The following is a 19,589-nucleotide window of genomic DNA, read 5'->3' on the forward strand; positions in this document are numbered from 1 at the left end:
AAGGTTCAAAACAACAACTTTAAGTGGCTTATATATGAGGGGATGCTCAGCTACCAAAAATAAAACAATGAAAGATGCTTTTAACGAAAGAGGCTTCTCATGGGCAGGGGTACCTCCTGTACAGAGGACAGCAGCTCTGCAGCCTCTGGGAAGCAGCATGATGAGGGCTCCTTCCCCAGCACACCCTGCTTGTACATGGTGGATAATTATTAAATAACTACTTAGGATCTTGCTTCACTATGGAGTTAACCTAGGCTCCTGTATGTCGAACAGCCGACATTCAGCTGGCGAAGAGAGTTAGCAGCTGAATGCTTTGACTCAGCAGTGGCTTTGTGCCCAGCCATTCAGACTTCCCCAGCCTTATTCCAGAAACTGTCTGCTGTGGCTAAAAATGGCTTTAAATTGAAAAAGGGTGGATGGGAGGTAAGGCTGGGGGGCGCACACAGCAACTTTCCACCTCAACAGCTGAGCATCCTGCTCCTGGTCAGACCTGCTGAGGTACGTGGAGAGCAAGAATTTGATGATTTCTCTTCTTTGAAAATGCAGTTTTCATAGGGCTTCCATCCAACACGGGGGAGAAAAGTCCCACATCCTCACAGATTGCTAACTTTCCGGATTTTTTCTTTCCGTAATGATTTCTCTTCTCCTTCTGTCTCCCACCACTGCTTTGTGGAGTCACCTCTTCCCAAATTTAACCAATCCCTCTGGATTACAGCCCCACTCTGACCCACCACCAGGCAGCCCTCCAAGGTGGAAGCAGTTGAGTTATCCCAGTCCAGAGCTTGCTGGACATGGATCCACATCACAAACACCATGGATCGTCACTGCCAGTGGAAACATCACAACCTCAATCTGCTCTCCTGTTTGAAGTGGTCCCTCCAGGCAGGAGGACACTGGAAAGTTGGCGGCTGTGTGTGAGGGGATGGAGGAAGGGCCTCACCTCCCTCTTCCACCCACTGGCTGCCGGAGACTCCTGTCTCAGCTCAGCTTTCAGCTGTGATCTACGCAATGGGGGAAAAAAAGGATGCACAAAGTCAGCATTTGACTCTTTTCCTCTCCATTCAGTCCCTGTCCACTTGATCTCCCTTTGCACATGCCAGCAGCAGGGCTGGGGCTTGTAGAGCAGGTGAGAGATTGAGAAGGACGGAGGAACAAAGCTTGCAGGGCTGGTAGACTGCAGTGACCTGTTTTTGTTAGTGCTCCCAACACTGGCAAAGGGACACTGAAGGGAGCTGCACTGCAGGAGCACAGGAGAGCCCTGGCTCAGCCCAGAAAGACCTCAAGAGCTGGGGAAAGTAGACACCACAGGGGCCCAGCGATAGATGCATGGGCTGTCCAACCTCCTCTTTTGATTTCCAAACACTGCCAGATCCCAAGACTAAATTCACCCTTTGCAGTTAAACCAGAGCTCCACAGACTGCAGTTAACCATGGCCCCTGAAAGTGGCTAGGCATCCTGGCATGATGTGATTTATGCAGATCTTCTACCTCCACCCCAAATAAAAGCAAGCAAAGGGTGCATCCAACAGCACTCAAAGGCACATCCCCCTCACTGCCACGAGCTGCCGCTCTCGTGGGCTTGCTGCGACCCAAGGTGTCAGCTGGGGAAGCAGAGGCAAGGGATGGGGAGAGATGGGGAGCAGGAAGGCTCCCAGCCACGGTGCTGCAAGAGCAGCTGCTTGGCTTGGCACCAAGCATGCTGACCAGTCCTTTTTCTCTCCCTCATTCCTGCCTTTCAGCCACCCAGCATAAAAAACTGCCTTTTTTTTTTATTTCACTCCATTCATGGCCTGGCTCCCTTTCAAATTCTGGGAGAGAAGTATTTATCTGCTGGATGAATGATGACATCCGGCCAAGCCCCAGACACGCCATCACGTCTGATCCAGCCCAGCCGTCTATCACAGCTCTCATCTCGTTATTGGTAAGCTGGCGGCACGCCAGCACTCGGGGCTCAGGAAAGGGCTCCCACCAATCTCTCCAGAGGAGAAAATCAAGGACTTTTATTAATTAGCATTTTGAATTGTAACTACTAAGTACCCCTCTGGCATTCAGGCTGGGATAGGAAACAGAACAAAGATGTCCTTGAGATGCTGTGGCATTTTGCTGCTGGAAGCAAATGGACAAGAGTCACTTGCTAAGTCCAACTCTGTGCTGCAAGCTTGCCTCTCTTCCCTGGAGAGGATCAGGCAGCGGGAGGGAGCACAACCACTGCCAGATTCTATGCTGCCATCACCTGCTCGCCCATCCAGCACAGCAATGGTCAAACACTCTCAAACACACGGCAATTTTGCAGTGAGTGCAACTGGGCACCCAGGACCTGCTCAGCAGTACCGCAGGACACTGCAGACCACGCAACACAAGCACAGGTTTGGGATCGGACTTTGGGCTGGCACCTCTGCTCCCCTTGTCTGCGGGACCCAAACCAGGGAGATGACGAGGGACATGGCACTGATCACTGCTTGGCCAGGAGCTACAGCTTCAAACACAGCAGAGCGCAGAGCTGGACCGCTCTGGGGCTGACACTCAGCACCCAAATGTCTACACATCTGAACGTGCTCCTTGTTCTGGTCTCAGCCCCCACCCTGCCTGATTTCTGGCTCAGTCTACAAGACAAAATAAAGGTAAAGAGTGCAAGACTGAAGCTGAGCTGCCCTTCAACCCACCTTGTATGAAGGTGCCTCAGCTACTGGCAGGTTCAGTAGCTGACTCCTTTTACCAAGCAGTTCACCACCCTCTCATGCAGGGCTCAAAGACTCATGCACAGGCAACCCCCCACATCCCAAAACAGCCTCAGGGGCTGTTAACCCCTGCAATAAACCCCCACCTAGTGTCCTTGCAAGCTCATTTTTTCATTGTGTCTCTTGCTTTGCCCTGAGCGGCTGCCTTTGCTGAGGGATGACTGACGGGGTGACAGGTTAAGTGGTGAGTAATAGCTGGGCAGGATGGATGAGAGCGCCAGCCGACAGCAAGCAATTAGTTAATGGTCTCCAGGGCCCTCAGATCAATCTCATCAAGTGACCATGAGCTAAGGGAGGAATGATGACAGGCCAAGCGAATAGAAATGGGAGCCAAAGGAGGAAAGCATGAATGGGGGAAGGGGGAATTAAGAGAAAGAATGAAAAAAAATCAAAAACCCAGGGAGAAGGGGTAGTCCACACAAGCATAATACTTAGCTGGCAACCTGAAAGGCTCAGTATTGCTGCTGAGGAGAAAAACAAAATCCCTTTATCTAACTCCACACCCTTCCAATATAGAATAATGTCAAATCAATTTACTGCCTTTCCTCTAACAATTAATCAAGCCTCCTCCATTGCTCAACCTTTGGTAGAGCCGCGCATTGTGTCACATGCAGCATAAAAAGGGAGAGCAGCATAGCAGGAGATGGAGGCGGCTGCACAGATTTATGCTGCTTGTGATTAGGAAGAGATGGGTGGCTCCTGGCCAAAGTAGCTCATAGTCACAAGACTTATAACCACACAGAGTTGCGTAAGGCACGCGAGATTCCTTGCAAATGTTCCTTGTTTTGCATGGAAAGACTCTAGAGCATTGTTATGGATGGGGCTCATGGACATGGCTAAGGGAAAGAGCCTTCCGAACGAGGCAGAGGTCATTAGTAACCATGTAAAATGAGGCTTTTCAGACTGACCATGTTTCTGAAGCCAGCATTTGCAAGTAGAAAGTGGCTCGGGAGGAGACCAACACTTCATGGGGTCCCAAAGCTATGTTTCCACTTCCTCGCTGGAGAAGGCTACACCAGGATCTGGCTGTTTGGGCAGAGGTGTCCACCTTGAGCAGCACAGCCCCCATTCCCTCTCCAAGAAAGCCTCCAAATCCCAGATCTGTGACTCACTGGGGGAACTCTGATGAACATCAGACTCTTATGGATACCAGCAAGTTCAGGGCAGTTTGTGTTTCATCACTACCCTGGCAGTGGTAGCCACCCAACCAACTTACTCTTTGGGGGGTGTCAAGTCATCAGGTCGTGTCTCAAAGAACTGGAGAACCTCCTCACACTGGGAGATGTAGGGAGGCAGCTGGATCAGAGCCTGTGGAAGAGAAACAGAGACACCAGTGATGGGAAGCATCAAGACTGTGCAAGGAGCTGAGTGAGGACAAGCCCTCAGAGTGCAAGGGATGGGGTCATGGCACCAAGGCTTGGCACCCCCACGGTCCCCGGCACACAGGAGAGCAGAGCCAGGCAGGGGAGAGCTACAGCAAACACACACCAGAGTGGGGCAAGACCCAGAGAGCCCCCAGTTACACCCATCGCACCACCCCAAATGCAACTGAAGACTAAAGGAGAATAAGCAGAGACCTCCCAGGCCCCACTTAGCCCAGCTCCAGCCTTTTGGACAGATGTGCCCTTGCAGGCCAAGAGCCAAAGGGATGTCCATCCCAGCATTCACCCTCCTAGCCATGGCAGGGTTCAGTTTCCCAGCCATGCTGTGGGCATGGAGCCATCATCCTTGGGAAAGGCTGGGCATTTACACGTGGCAGACACTCAGTGCCATCAGCCCTGACCAGCACATCCCAAAAATGCTCTGCTGGGCAACAGCACCTCGGGAAGAGGGAGGGAGAAAACCAACGGGAGGCAAAAACGTGGACACCAGCTCGTCAGGGCAAGGGCTGGAAGGCTGCTACATTCACTGTGGAATGTCAGGAGCTGTAAGCTGCCTCTGCTTTTCTCCTTTCCCTTCAAGGAAGCCTTTTGCGAAAAGACAGGTTTCAATGGTGGGATTTGCAGGGTGAGTGTGTGCATGTCTCTGGGAGCTGGGGGCAGAGTCTGGGCCAGCAATATTTGCCTTGGGCCAGAGTTCTTGTAGGTGCTTCTCAACGCGGGCTGCAGCGAGGGCTGGGCAGGGAAGGTGGGGTGGGCAGCTGCCTGGCAGAGAGCCCTGCCCTGTTCTCTGCTCATGGGAGGGAATGGGGCCATGGGTGATGGCAACTGCAAAAAGTAAAAGATATGCAATTGAAGAAGGATGATATGAAATCACTGCAGCCTGACCTGGTGCAGATGTTTGACCAATTTTCTATATAATCCCCCCTCCCCTTCATTTGCTGTCACAGCCATCTCATGATAGCACTGTGGGCAGACCAAACCTCCACTCTTTCTGTATCAGAGCCAAAGCTACATCTGCAAAGCCCCAGGGTTACCACATAGATCAGATGTGGCTCCACACCGACCTAATTGCTGGCCCCCAAAAGCCCTTCCAGTCATTCAGCACACAGTCACTCACTGCCAGCACAGCAGACAGGCAGACCACTAATCATGGGCCAGCTTCAATCAAGATCATGTGAAAGACAAGGGATAGAAAACAACTCTAAGGCTTTTGGGTCCAGGGAAAGGCTATTCAAAGACAAGGTTTTGCATGCCGTTCCCATGTGGGTACCACTCCCCAATTCCAAGCATCCCATGATCTACACAATTGCTCCTGGGCCAAAATCATGCTGTGGCCTGGAGAAGGCTCTGTGTCCTCCAGTAGCAGTGGATGATCACAGAAAACACCCTGTGCTGGGCGGATGAAAGGCAAGACCCACAGCTCATTTCTCAGGATGTCTTGAAGGAAACCTACCTAGAGCTGACCCAGCTGACACAGTGGTGGCCAAGTCAAGCAGGCCACCCTGAAGTCTATCTAGCCAGCCAGCAGCTATAGCCACCAAATCAAAAACAGTGGCACAAATAGCATGACATCTGCCCCATCTCTGGCTCTGACACCCAAAGGAGTGAACTGGGGAGGGCCATCAGCACATAGCTTCTGTCTGTGGTGTTGGAGCCGCAGCAAGCCACCTCACTCACCCTGCTGCCTGCAAGCCTGAGGAGAAAGGTCATTTACCAAAGACAGATGAGTCTTATTGCTTTGAAGTCCATTTTCTAGGGGGTGAGACAGGATTATTCTCTCAAAATGTTGCTGCTAGAGGTCTACCCAGTCTCACTGGAGAAGAGCATCACAGCATTGCAACTCCTTCCTCAACCCTCTAACACATTCTCAAAACCCTTTAGATAGAAGGAAGGCAGTTCCTGCACCAGGGGAAAGACAAACAGATGTAGAACACAAAGAGAATAAACTGGAGAAATGGGAAGAAATTTCAGGCCTCCACTCCCCCTCCTTGTCATTCCTAAGGTTGTTCGAAGTCTCATTCAGCAACTGGTTGCTCTTACCAGTTACTGTGATTCTTTTGCTGCTTTTCTTTCACCTCACTTTAAATTGTCGCTTTTTTCAGTATGGCAGGACCTGGAACAGAGCCCTTCAGCAAGAGCACTGCCTTGTGAAAGCAGTGGTTCCCTCCCTTGCTCCTCTCACCAACTTCCACCCCAAATCTCACCTACCTTCTTTCCAGTGCTCTCCCAGAGAACAAAGACACCCTACTTCTCTCGCAGGAGACAAGAAAGCAAAAACTTTCTTACTCAGTTTTCTGTGGAAACTTGTTCACTGCATATTCACTTAATCCTCAATTCTCACTTAGCAGGGCCAAACTGGAGGAGATATTTTGTATTTCTGTTCTACACCACCACCCTCCAGGCACGTGCAATACCCGCCTCCAACAATAAACACAGCAGTAAGAGTGTGCAGGGATCCTGCAGCCGGATTTGCACCACAGCATGCCCAGGAGCAACATCTCTCTGCTCCCGCTGACTCCCTGCTCATTCCACATCCCTGCAGCCCTCGGCCCCACACCCACCCTCAGCTCAGCAGCTTTACGGTTAAGTAGCAGCAACTGGAAGGGCAGGCAGAGTGTGTATGTTATTACTTGGTAATGCACTAACAGGAGGAGGAGAGAGCAGCTCTCTAAGTGGGTCATATAACATCAGCCATTATGTTCCAGTTGTTAAGTCAAATGGATTCATTATATTTTATGCTATTAATGGCATTATTCTGAAAGAGACAGCTGCAGCATCTTATCACTTAGGGACTTTTTCTTCCCAAAAATTAAATTTATGGCTGTGTGTGTCTGTATGTAGCTGGCATATTTTAGTGACTCAGAAGACAAGGTGCTTATTGCATCTGGCTGGAGCCAAGTCATTACTTGCACCATCAGCTTCCCCCACACTCTGTGGAGCACATAGGTCCAAGCACACCTTGCACACCTCCATCACCCTGCTCTCATCTGCTATTCTGGCCCACAGCAGTTTTCACCCACAGCTCCACTGCAGAGCTAATTCACCTTTATCCTTGCACTTGTTATTCCAACCATGACATCCCTTCCATCCCCTGCCCTCCCAAAATCCAGAGTCTCCTGCACCATGCAAAGTCCTAGGCCACAGTCACTGCTACACTTCCCGCACTGAAGGAATGCAATGGACATTGCAGCATTTCCCCATCTTCTCCCTTGGGTTTTGAAATCTTTGGATATGTTTTCAACAGCATTCAGACTGGGTTTTGGAAGTATTGGACCTACCTCCAGACCATTTCATGGCTGCTGCAAGTACTATTGCACTTCTTCAATATGATGAGATGTAGTGTACTTCATTTTTGCGAAAATAATTTTTTGTGGACTTCAGTATTTTATTTTTCCCAGAAGAAAATGCCCTAATACCATAATTTGCCTTATACTTAAGCACAGTCTTATATTATTCAAGAGTATGGGGCAAACCATCTCAGCCTTATCAAGAAAAGGACACAGACAGTCAACTGTATTTTGGCTCTATGATGAGGTGATCTCTATTGGCTTCCAATAATTCTTGGCAGGTACAAGGCATCATACCTCTTCACAAGTAATTGCTTTACATAACCAGTAATGGGAGTTTATGTCCCATTTTGGGATCATCCCACCAAGAACGTGCTGTCTTCAACATAAAACAGCAGGTCTCTCCCAAGAGATGCGAAAGGAAAGGCTCCCTGAGGAACTGTGTCCTTCAAGCCTAGTTCTGCACACAACCACTTCACTCCAAACTGCCTACCAGACAGGACATGGCAGGGTAGCCAGGTCCTTTACAGCCCATCTGGAAAGCTGGTTCTGCTTTGCAGCTCAAGAAAGAAGAGAAAGGGAAAGCACAGCAGCAGGGTGGTGTGGAGCTGGGCCACCCTACACCCTGCAAGGCCAGATTCCAGGTCCTCAGTATTAATCACATGGAGTGAAAAGCAAATCAGTGGGTGGGTTTTCAGCACAGAAAGGGTTTGGTAGTGGGGAATAGCCCACACTCCCCACTCTGCCAGCACTGGTACACCATTATATACTATTAAAAAGGATCAAGCCTGATCAAGGTGGCTTCATCTTTGGTTGACCCTAGAAACCTCCCCTTACCTTGCAGTATTCATCAATAGGTATCAGGCGCTTGACTGCAACATCGCGGATGTGACTCCGTCGGAAGAGGATCTTTCCTGCAACAGGAGAGATGGAGGGAGAAAAGCAGGTCAGCACAACACCCAGGAACACTCTCTCTTGAATCACTCTGTCAGGACCTGTGCATCCTGTTCTCACCAAAAGCACTGTACCTATAGAAAAGCATGTTCCCTCCCCTAAATTAAATACCTTATTAGAATAAAGTACATTTAAAGTGGCAAGCATGTTCAATGAGAGAGAAAGGGAACAACTACCAGCAAACTGCATCCTCATCTTCTTTCACCAATATCATGATGATGGAGGAGCAGTAAGTGCCTGATACCTTATAGTCTGCTGGTATGCAATTCCTGGGTGGATAAGTCCACTGGCAAACACCAGTGCTTGCCAGAGAAGCAGACATCCCTGGGACTGCCTGTGCATGTGGGACTCTCCTTGCAGGCTCCAGGCTTGCTCAGGGCACCCGGGTCTAGTGTGGGCAGAAGTCAAGCCAGAGGGTTTCTCTCTGTGCAGCTTCCATGTTGAACTGGTCCTTGAAGTCACAGTGTTGGGACTGCAGCTCTGAGTCAGACCTATAGGATTTTCCTTCCTGTCTGGGGTTTATTTTTGTTCTCCATTAATGGGATCCTCTTGGCACTCCATTTCCTCCCCTCTGGCTTGTGGTACAGGCCTCTTTTCTTTGAAGTCTAATGAGCCCTAAATGCTTCAAGCTGTTTGCACAGAGAACAGCTTCTCTGGCATTTAATGAGACAAAAGCCATTAGCAGACAGTGAAACATATACATAGAGACTCAGTGATCAAAAGGACTGGTACACGGCAGGATTTCAGACCCGCACTTCCCAAAGCACCAGGAACTGGCACTGCTGCTTTGCAACACAAACACCCGGAAAGCTGAGTTTTGGGGGAGTGGGTGGCAAAGAAGTTCCCTCAAGTTCCTCCTGACATCTCCCATAGCGCAGGAATGTCTCTCTTTTTGTCCCTACCTGCATTTCCAATCCCACCACCAAACCCAGGGAGAGCAACTGATGTGTCTGTCCATGCAATCCTCTCACTTATCAAAGAAGTCACCATGGGCAATCCAGAAGCCAAATTCCCCTTCACAATCAAATATCAACACACCTCTTTGCAAGCAATGTGAGAACAGTGAAAAGCACTCTGGAGAGTCACACAGCCCTTCACTGCATCATGTCTATCTTCAACCCCTACAGTGAACCTTTGTAGGAGCTGCAGCATTGCTGGAACCAGAGGCTGGATGCTACCATGCTACCCAAGAACAAGACATGGTAAAATGGCCACACGCTTATCACAATTTTAAAACCAGGGCTGGGTCACCCCCCTACTTCTCCCTGACTTGCCTGGGATCTGGAACATGCATGACTTGTACCGCTTGCCAATGCATTTTTTAAGCAGACATGAAGTAAGCCAACCCAACTTCAGCTTGCAAGGAGCATGAATGAGGACTTTATAGAGGAGCCAAATCTGCTGCTCGGCTCAGTTAATGCAGAATGCCTTAAAAACTGGACTGTCCAATGGAGCACACAGCAATCACACTCAGTACTAGCTCTATACTTGCCCTCCAGTGAAATGCGTAGGGTCAGACCAGCTCGTACCAGGAGGATTGCTTCTCATTTATGTCCTGCTGACAGCAAGGGGCTCAGAGATTCATGGTGGGAAATGCTCTGCTCTGAAATGCATTCCTTCTCCCAGCCTGCCAGAGCCAAGTCTGGCAGTCCTTATGATACAGTGAAAAAAAAAAAAAAAAAAACCCAAAACCCAACCCTCTATTCAATCTGTCTTTTAGATTCTTAGGGTAAATAGCCTGGGAACACAGAAGTTGTCTGGAAAGACTAGGAGTGACAACCAGGTTGGAGCTCCTTTCCTTGTCTATGGCAATTATTTTCCATCAGACAAGAAAACGATCAACAGTTTTTCCTTCTCATCAGCAGTCACAGCATATTTGCTGCAAAGGTTTCTATTTGAATGATGATTTTTAAAAACATGAATGGATCACAATAGTTTTGTTGGCAATTGTAAGAAATAGCTGTTTTGATCTTATGCCTGCCAAAATTAAATCACTGATGGGTGGGTACATTATAAATATCTGAAATAATAAGCTCTGGGTGTGGGAATATAGAATCATAGAATGGTTGAGGTTGGAAGGGAACTTAAAGATGCTCTAGCCCCACCCCCCTGCCCCGGGCAGAGCCCCCTTCCCCCAGCCCAGGGGGCTCCCAGCCCCGTCCAACCTGGCCTTGAACCCTTCCAGGGAGGGGGCAGCCACAGCTGCTCTGGGCACCCTGGGCCAGGGCCTCACCCCCCGCACAGGGAAGAATTTCTGCCTTAGATCAAATCTACTCTCTTGGCCTCCCAGGGGAGCTGCTCCAGCCCCCCCAGCATCTTCGTGGCCTCCTCTGGCCCCGCTCGAGCAGCTCCGTGTCCTTCTGCTGTTGGGGGCCCCCGAGCTGGACCCGGCACTGCAGGGGGGTCTCCCCAGAGTGGAGCAGAGGGGGAGAATCCCCTCCCTAGACCTGCTGCTCACGCTGCTCTTGATGCAGCCCAGGACATGATTGGCATATTCAAATGTTTAACAAACAGATGCTAGTGAATAATAATAAAAAGAATATAGTTTGGGGGAATAAATACATCACAGAGCATATGAACCAGCATGAAATCCAGCTCCTTTCTTGATTTGCTCTAGATCTAGTATTTTTCAACAAGGAAGTTTATTTTCTAACAAAAAGCGGGTTTTTAATCAAAATGCCTAACTAACATAATTGCAGACTCTTCAGTGCTGCCAAATACAGCTATTATAAATCCTTGACTCGAAAGGCAAGAGAGTGCAGGAAACTACTTCCCTCCTTGGAAGTGAAAGACGGTCAACTTGCTGGGTCAATGAGATGCAACATTATCCTGGGCACATTTTCCTTAGACCGTGTCTGCAAAATGGGAATAACAGTGCTGCCTGCTAGGGTTTTTCACATGGCTAAAGACCGCACAACACAAAAGAAATGCATGACATTATTCATCTCATATCTGCACCCCTCACTGCTGTAGCTCCAAGGGACACGGCAAAGGCAATGGTGCCCGTCATCCACACCTCATTTTAAGCACACTCTGCTTTTCACTTTTTTGGCTGCCTCCAGGAGCTTGTAACGACTCTCAGGCTGGTACTGGGTTACTGCCCTGCTAACTGTCCAGGTGGACTCTGTTCCTCCTGCCCACAGCAGATACTCCTTCATGCTGAAGGGGAGGAGAAGGCTCAGGATTAGCTCCTTTAGATCCTAAAGGAAACACATGGCAAAGAAATGGGCAGATGGCCAAGGCAAGAGGAAAGTTAAGTCTGATGACTGTGTTGGGTAATTGCTGTCCTGGACTCTTCCAACGAGCAGGCTGACACACAGGTACTGTGCAGAGAAGGGCTTGGTCGCTGGCCCAGCTTTGGCACAGTATAATCTAGCTCCAGGTAAAGGCAGGCCATGAAGAACAGCGAGGAACATCTGCACAGAAAGACGCCAGCAGAAAGGAGGGGAAGGTCTCTGGGGTTTGGTTTTCCACAGTGAAGTTTCCCAGTTAGCTGAGCTGTTCACTCGGTAAATCTGCAGCATGAGATGCAGAGCAGCAGCAAAGGGGGAACAATCTCAGCTGCCTTCGTGGTATCTAGCAGGAGCAAGGACAGCCGTGATGGAGTTCAGATCCTTGACTCCTAGATGCCTGCAAACTCAGCAAAATTTGCTCCAATATAAGAAAAATTACTACAAGCTCTACTTTTTCTTTAAGAACATCCTCAGGCGAGGCTCATTTTACTCTTAACAGCCTCATAACAGGGTTCCTGCCCTCAACCTCAATGTCAGCTTGAGGAATACCAAGGGGAAGACATGGGAAGGAGGCAATTCTGCACATCTTGCTGATTAGTGGGGTTTTTCATCAGCTGGTAAGGTCAGTGCTGCTGCAGGCTCCAATTCACCAGCTTCTCACTCTTACCACAACTCAAGCAACTCAGAAATGATTAGATTTTCTTATTTACATACATAATGTTATGCATGAGCTATCAGAGCAATGAGTCTCCGTCCCTGCTAGCACAAGAAAGTCACTGCATAAGGAAGTGCAGTAAAATATCCTGTCCTTTATACACACAAACAAAGCTATGAGTAGACCAAACATTTATCACTTGAAAACGTGTCAAGTAAGTTGATTTTGGAAAAAGAAAACAGAGATAAGGCACTACTACAGAATGGCTGCCCTTGCATGTCTCCCTGTGCAAGAAACACCCAGACTCCAGGACGTGCTGCCTGCTTGTTCTAGGTCTTGAAAACCCAGTAATACCTACAGAGAAAAAGTAGTGCCCCTGAGGATGACAATGGCTCTGAAGGCACTCTGTCTACAAGTTGCAATTTAGAAAGTGTTTTTTCTTCAGTAGAATATACAACACTTAATTCCAGTGAATAAATTTATTATACACTACATTAACGCAGCTGTAGATGCACCAAAGCATTACATGCTATACATTTGTTAAGCCCCTTTCCCAACAGAAGTTAGGTGTTCTGCATGCATCTGCTCTTTAAGGGTAAGCTGGCAGTATTATTATTCTCCATGAGCATTTTGTATGGAGAAATCTGATCAACACAACCCATCCTTTAAAGACACGGAATAAAACCAAAAGGGAGAGAGATGAAATACATACAACTCCTTAAAAATCAAAACAAATGAAGTCTCTCTGCACTGATCTTCAGTACAGGAGTGGGTGGATGTTCCTTGTCTACATCTCTCCAGCTACACCTGATATCACGTTTCATACACTCATTGGCTGGTTACAGCTGTTGGGGAGAATTAAGCAGTGCAGAACAGATTATTATTATTATTGTAGGGTTGCAGCTGTCTTGGAGTAACAAGGATTAGTTTAATTTTTAAAAAAGTAAGATGCCATAAATATTTACATCAACAGGACATCAGAGTCAAAATTGAACTTTACCACCCAAAAATAATACAAGTATCCAGCTTTTTATGCAGCATTTTCCAGAAACCACCACGTGCTTTATATACAACATAAAAGCAACTGGGATAGGTGGAGGACCTTCATCACAGTGCTGTCCAGGAGAAGACCCCCGCTATCCCCTGTCCCCGTGAACACTGTAGGAAAGGGGCAGGACAGGAGTGGCAGCCCTTGGCAGAGGATTCACCACAGGGAGGAAATACAAAGGGCAAGCAATGCTAATTCTCGCCCTGCTGCTCCTCCCCAGGCCCCCCCAGTCCCATGAAGGAGAACTGATGCTGTACACGGGACTGAGCTGATTCATGGGCTGTGGCCAAAGCCAGCTGTGCTCTTCAGGGACTGCTGCCAAGCAGTTGAGGCTTTTACCTACCCAAAGAAAAGATGAATTCAAGAGTAACAAAGCAGCAGAAGCCATGTCTCCAGCTCCCCTTGCCGACTTGAGCATTTGTTTACCCGTTTTATTGCCTTGTTGACCCTGGTTTGTTTTTACAGCAAAGCAAACACCAGTACAGGCACTTCAGCACTGGGGGCACCATCTGGATCTCAGAGAGGGAACTGCCGAGGGGGGAAACCTAACAAAAAGATCTCAGCCTACCACAAAGCCAACACCTCACCACATGTGAAGGACTTCTGAGTTGGCATCAAGCATCCTGTCTCCCCAGCTGGGCAGCAGCAGGGCAGAGGTGGGGAGACCTTGTAAGCAGCCTGGAAAGGCAGCTATGGGCACTCACACCTGCTTTTCCCTTCCCCTGACTGACCCCTTCCCTCCCTTCTCTTTCGACCCGCCTGGCACCATCTGCTCAGCTCTGGCCTTCAAACTGTCCCAGTGCTTCCGTTCCTCCTCCTTCATTGCCCTGAGCTCTGGGCTGACAGCAGGGAGCTGGCAGTGTTCTTCACCCTGCTGGGAGGGAAACCTGGAAAACCACAGCAGAACACTTTGATGCCGTTTCAAGAGTCCATCAGTCAGTGGATAGAGCTCACAACCTCCTGGAACATGAAGGCCTCCCAGTTACAAAGCTCTATGTCCCACCAACGCAGCTGCACCCCTCCTTTCTTCCCCTCTTCCACGGGCACACTCCTCTCTCTCCACCACTGCTTCTTATTTCCATCCACGGTAGCCAGAGGCCCACCACACATCAGCAGGAGTTCATCCAACATGATGAACAGACAGCAAATCCATCCAGCATGTCCCTGTGAACCTCAGGCCAGCCAGCACTGTTCCACAACTGCTGTTGTTCCAACTGTCCCATACTGTGCCTCACCCTATGGGTAGTTTTCCTGTAAACACTACCATACCATGGCATGGTTTCTTTCAACCACTGGCATGGTTTCCTTCAAATCCCTCCTTAATACCTTCCTTTGCCATAATTCCTACACTCTCTTCCCCTACAAAACCCCACTGTAACAGTCCTTTCACTGATATAGACTGGCCAGGAATCAAGGGCACAATCTGCTGGCTTTTTTTTTTTTTTTTTTTTTGCTATCCAACAGCTGGAGCAGAGGTTGCCCTTCTGCACTGAAGCTGCACATCACTGGGCTCAGGGCATCAACAGCAGAAATAACATCGGTGTTCTGCCTCATACCCAACTGGGCAGGAGGAGGAGGAGGCTGGTGCCCATCACCCACTGCAGGTCATCCCTGGGGGGCACGAGCTCCATCCCCCCATTCAGTGGAGCTGGCAGCAGCCAGAGAAGCTTCACGGAAGATACTCTGTCTGCCCATGAAAACTCCTCTGGTGCCAGAAAGGTTCTGCTTCCCAGGGCTGGAAGAACCCCCTTTGTGGCTAATCAAGGCTGCTTCGCTTTATCTGATCAACCGAGAGCATCAGCTCCGGATGAGAGGAGTGGGGGCGGACAGACATGGCAGGGGCTGCAAAGTGATGCAGTGTGGCTCCCACTGCCTCAGTCATTCATCAAGGACTGAAAAGTGTCAGAGGAGAGCTTGGGGAAAGGGCTGATAAGGAATTCAGGTCTCCAGCAGTGTGAGACAGAGCAGGCAAACCACAAAGGGAGTTAATCTCTCCAAACAAACAGGTAGGGAAACAGGGCTCTGCAAATTATTCCCTCCCGTGGGAATTCTCCAGGCAGATCTGAAGTTATGCTGGGGAGCAAGGAGCTGAGAAAAAGGAGGCAGAGGGTTTTCAACCAGCAAAATGGTTGAGGCTCCTCTTGAGTCAAAGGCTGCTACTGGATGTCCAGCAAGCTGGAGGGGCAGAGAACCGAAACACACGACCCTACCGATCATGGCCGCGAACCAAGCCAGATATTTCAAGAACGGAAAACCAGCTGTGCCTCTTGCTTTATCCTGAAGGACTAGCCCCGCTCTCCCCCTGCCCCACTGCCTCGGAAAGAATTCACTCCTCTGCACCTTTCAAATCACATCCAGATTTTCCCTGGCACAGGTTCCAAACTCACTTCAAAAAAAGGCAGCCCCAAACGTACACATAATTAATCCCAGCTCACAAAGCAGCCAGCTACGGTCTATTCCTAGGACTGGGAAGTAGGCATGGGAGATGGCGTTTCCAGGAGCCCTGCACTTAGCATCTGTTTGGCAAAGTTCTGCGCTGTGCACATATTCCTGGTGAAAAGGAAGGGAACCAGCAAGTGCCTCTGGGGCTGTCCTGGGTGTAGCATAAGCATGGTGTCCCTGATGGCTGTGAAATCAAGCTGAATTAAACAGTGCCCCTATCAAGACAGTCCCTTACATTCTCGTGGTTTGAGATTCTGCTGGAATAGTAGCAAAATGTTTCCAAGGCCATTGCATCTATGGCCTACAGTGCCATGTAATGGAGAAAAACGTAAGGTAGTTTCTTTCAAGAGATCTCAAAGGTCGGAAGCAGAGCAACTGCTCCAGCACAGCACTCTGCCTGGGGTAATACTGTCTGCACATCAGCAGGGTTAGCTGAAACCCTGCAGAAAAGGCAGCCACACTGATTATGGGCTGCAAGCTAGCCTGGGATCATCCACCCAACAGTGCTACAGCAGAGATACCCATCTTGCTAGAGCAGAAAATAGTAATTAGGACCCTTGCTCCATCTCCAGCTCTCTGATGAAGATGCAATGGGACCGAGGAAAGCCAAGTACTGTAGTTGGAAAATAGATGAGCTGTTCTCCACCTCCTTCACAGGGCCTTTGTGGGGAGCTATTAGCATCCCCACAGTTGTTCTGAGAGAAAAGCCCCAAAGTTCGTGGATAGCCCTGATGCCCATGCTGAGCAAGTTATCAGGGTGGGAAGGGAGTAGAAAGGAAGCATAATTCTGGTTTTTAAAATGATCTCACCGAACCCCCTTTCTCCTCCTCCCTTCTTGGGAGTTCACTATTGTCTGTAGCTAAAAGCTTCCTAAAAAGCAATTTTACAGCCAAAGTTAGCTCAGCCTCAGGCAACCCCTCCTTGCTGAGGCTCACGTTTCCAGCGAAGCGGACTGGCCAGGATCTGCTCCAGGCCACTCGGGCTGTACGAAGTTTGGAAGGCTCCACTCTCCTTATAAAAGCTGTTTCCTGAAAGATCTGGCACAGCCCTTACACAGCAGGCCCAACTGAGCTCATTTGTTTTCTTAGTTCATTCTTTCCTGGGGTCTCCATACCATCATCTCCCAGCCAATGTGTGTGTAACCCTTAGTGTGAATTCCTGCAGGCGAGGACGGAACTGCCCAGCACAACGTCCCCTGGGCTGGGCAGTGACAAGGCTCTTCTCTCTGGCCAGCCGCTCCAGGCACCGCAGCTGATGCCACACGTGGGCTGGGTGCCACCAGAGCTGTCCTGAGGGGCCATCCTCAGCACCACATGAGGTAGGCAGGCAGTGCCAGTGGCTCAAAGCCAGCAAAAGTAGCCAAGAGCCCACTTCAAATGCCCCTATATGGCGGCAGAGGCTTTTCAGGCACAGTGCAGGAACACTGTCATGTCCTGCCAGGCCAACCCAGACCCCACCAAGCTGTGCTATGGGATGAGTGTGGTGCCAACATGCTAGAAGGGACAACCCCTGGCCCCAAACCTCAAGTGCAATTGCTCTGCTGCACTTCGGAGGATCCAGCTTTATGACTGCACTTCAGAAGAGCTGAATATGCTGAAGGACTTACACTTACAAGAGCCTCTTCTGATACTATCAGAGACCTACTTCAAAAGACCCAAAGTATCTAGAAATTTCCAAGAAGTCAAATCCTCAAAGCAAACATTAACAAAATGAAGCAACACAAAGCAAACAGAGTTCCTGTGGGCTGGATGTTGTAACTACAGAGTAGTCATGGAACTCCTCCCATTCCAGGAAACCAGCCTGACAGACAAACCCAGATGGCACCTCCTCAGGTAGCTGTGGTGACCCTGAGTTTGGGATGCTTAGGGGTTTGCTAAGAAAGCCAGAGCTGCAAGAGGCAGAGGGTTGCAGGAGACATTTTTGAGAATTGCAGTGGCCACAATGTCTAATATTACTCTGCAACAGACTTCCCAGAAAGCAGCATACTTTCAGTAAACCACTGGAGCCAAATCTCCAATGGTAATGAAATTCAGATGCTAAAAATGTTGCTCAAAATGGGATTGGGAGCAAACTACAGTGCTCACAGAAACTGAACATAGTCAAAACCCTAGCAAGTCTGAGCATACTAGCACTATATTTTGCAGAGAAAGACACCCAGGCTGTTTGCACCAAGTTCGCCTGGATGGCACCCCTGGGCAGAGAGAGATGAAGTTTGGGTTCAGCTGTAAGTAACAAAACCCATTGCCATTCCCAAACTGGGAAGGCCAAGAACTGCTCCAGAATGAAACCATCCTGCTTTGCACATCCTCTAGCTCAGCCAGCAACTATTAAAGGATCCTTCTCTTCCCCACAAGTGAAGTCCTCTTTCGGAAGCAGACACAGCTTGCAAGCCATCTGACTAGGGAGGTACAGCTCATCATCCTGCTCTGCAGAAACCCACCAGCTCCTGACTGCTCTGTGATGTGCAGCAAAGGCAACATGATTCCCACCTCTTAATAACACAACTTCCCTGAAGCAAGAGGACTTCTGAATCTGCCCCATCAGGACATGCTGATAGAAGATTATCTGTCTTTCCAGTGGTTACCTCCTGCTCAGAGGTAGGACACCATTCCATGCTGGGATCTTCTCGCCACCCCACCCCTTGCCCTGTGCTGGCACCTGAAAGTATAAGTGGTAAAGCTGCAGGCTACATCAGTAGTCTTTTTCTTCTTAGCTATCGCAAGCCATTGCAGAAATGAATAAATGTCAAGAAAAATTTCTGGGAGAAGCATGAACTAGTCATTTTCCAAGTCAATGTGAGATTACCTCTGAAAATGGTATTGTTTAATCCTGCTGCAAAAAGGGGACCAGAGCAAAAGGGCAGATATCTCTGCAGAGGACACACAGAAATACACAAGCCCCTCCAGAGGATGGTCATCCTAACTCCCCCAAACTGCTTTCTTACACAAGAGCCAGGCTTTATTTTCCAGCAACTTCAACCCCTTTTTTTCTCCAATGGAAATCCCAGTGACATGCCTCTTAGCGAAGGGAAAATATTTCAACACTAAGAAGAAGAAAAAAATATTGATGAGTGTGCTGCAAGCAACAGCGCTCTGAGCAGGCTCCCTGAGCCTGATCGCTGCCTTCCAAAAATAGCAGCATTTTGGTGGGAATTTTCTGCAAGTGCAGAACAGCCAAACCGTACATCCAATTTTTTCCAAGTTATGCCCTTTGCCAATTTGGCTTTCATTCTTCCTCCCTACTCCTTGCTGGCAGGAGTACTTGTACACCAAGGGCCTTTCTGCTGTATTAACGTCAGGTGTGCTTTGCTTTTGCTGATGGTACAATGCAAGACAAGCCAGAATCAGAAATCCCTCTATGGGAAACCCAGGCAAGATTCTCTTACTCGGAAAGGGGTGTAAATTATTTTCTTCATGCCAGTCAGAGAAAAGTAAAGCTCACTAAATGCCTTTCTGTTTCTAGGAAAGCCAGAAGGCAGAGCACAGCACAAAGGGCTGCACTAAATGGATCTGACAGTTGCTGGAAGTGATTATGGTACTGTGACATTTCTAAATATGCCCACTCGCTACTTGGGGGGTGGGGATAAAGACAACTCTGTGGTCAAAGCCATTAGCTATGGGTGCATGAAAGGCTCCCAGGGCCCTCTCAGGTTGGTTATTTTTGCAAGGCGTATTAGGCTTCTTTTTTTCCCCATAGCAGCAGCAGCACCAAAGGGCAGCCACAAGCGACCCCCTGCACCACGAAGTCTGCAAGGGACCATCGCCTCTGCTCCTCGGGCACACAAACGCTCAGCAGCACGTCAGGCTGGCAGGGCGCACGTCACGCCACAGAAATCCTGTCTTTGAGCAACC

General features: G+C 49.1%; 1 protein-coding gene across 4 annotated transcripts in view; it reads right to left on the bottom strand.

Annotated features, from left to right (window-relative positions):
* The window catches only part of SH3PXD2B (SH3 and PX domains 2B), a 78,886-nt gene that overhangs the window by 25,208 nt on the left and 34,089 nt on the right, over positions 1–19,589 (bottom strand). For all 4 annotated transcript variants that reach the window (XM_033005563.2, XM_033005550.2, XM_033005557.2 and 1 more), the window contains exons 4-5: positions 8,244–8,320; positions 3,954–4,045 (exon numbers count right to left, since the gene is read on the bottom strand). In XM_033005563.2, coding sequence (XP_032861454.2) covers positions 3,954–4,045; positions 8,244–8,320 — 169 coding nt within the window. The remainder of the gene's footprint in view (positions 1–3,953; positions 4,046–8,243; positions 8,321–19,589) is intronic.

The sequence above is a fragment of the Tyto alba genome, unplaced genomic scaffold (assembly GCF_018691265.1).
Source record: "Tyto alba isolate M040663 unplaced genomic scaffold, T.alba_DEE_v4.0 Super-Scaffold_17, whole genome shotgun sequence".
Classification (NCBI taxonomy): Eukaryota; Metazoa; Chordata; class Aves; order Strigiformes; family Tytonidae; genus Tyto; species Tyto alba.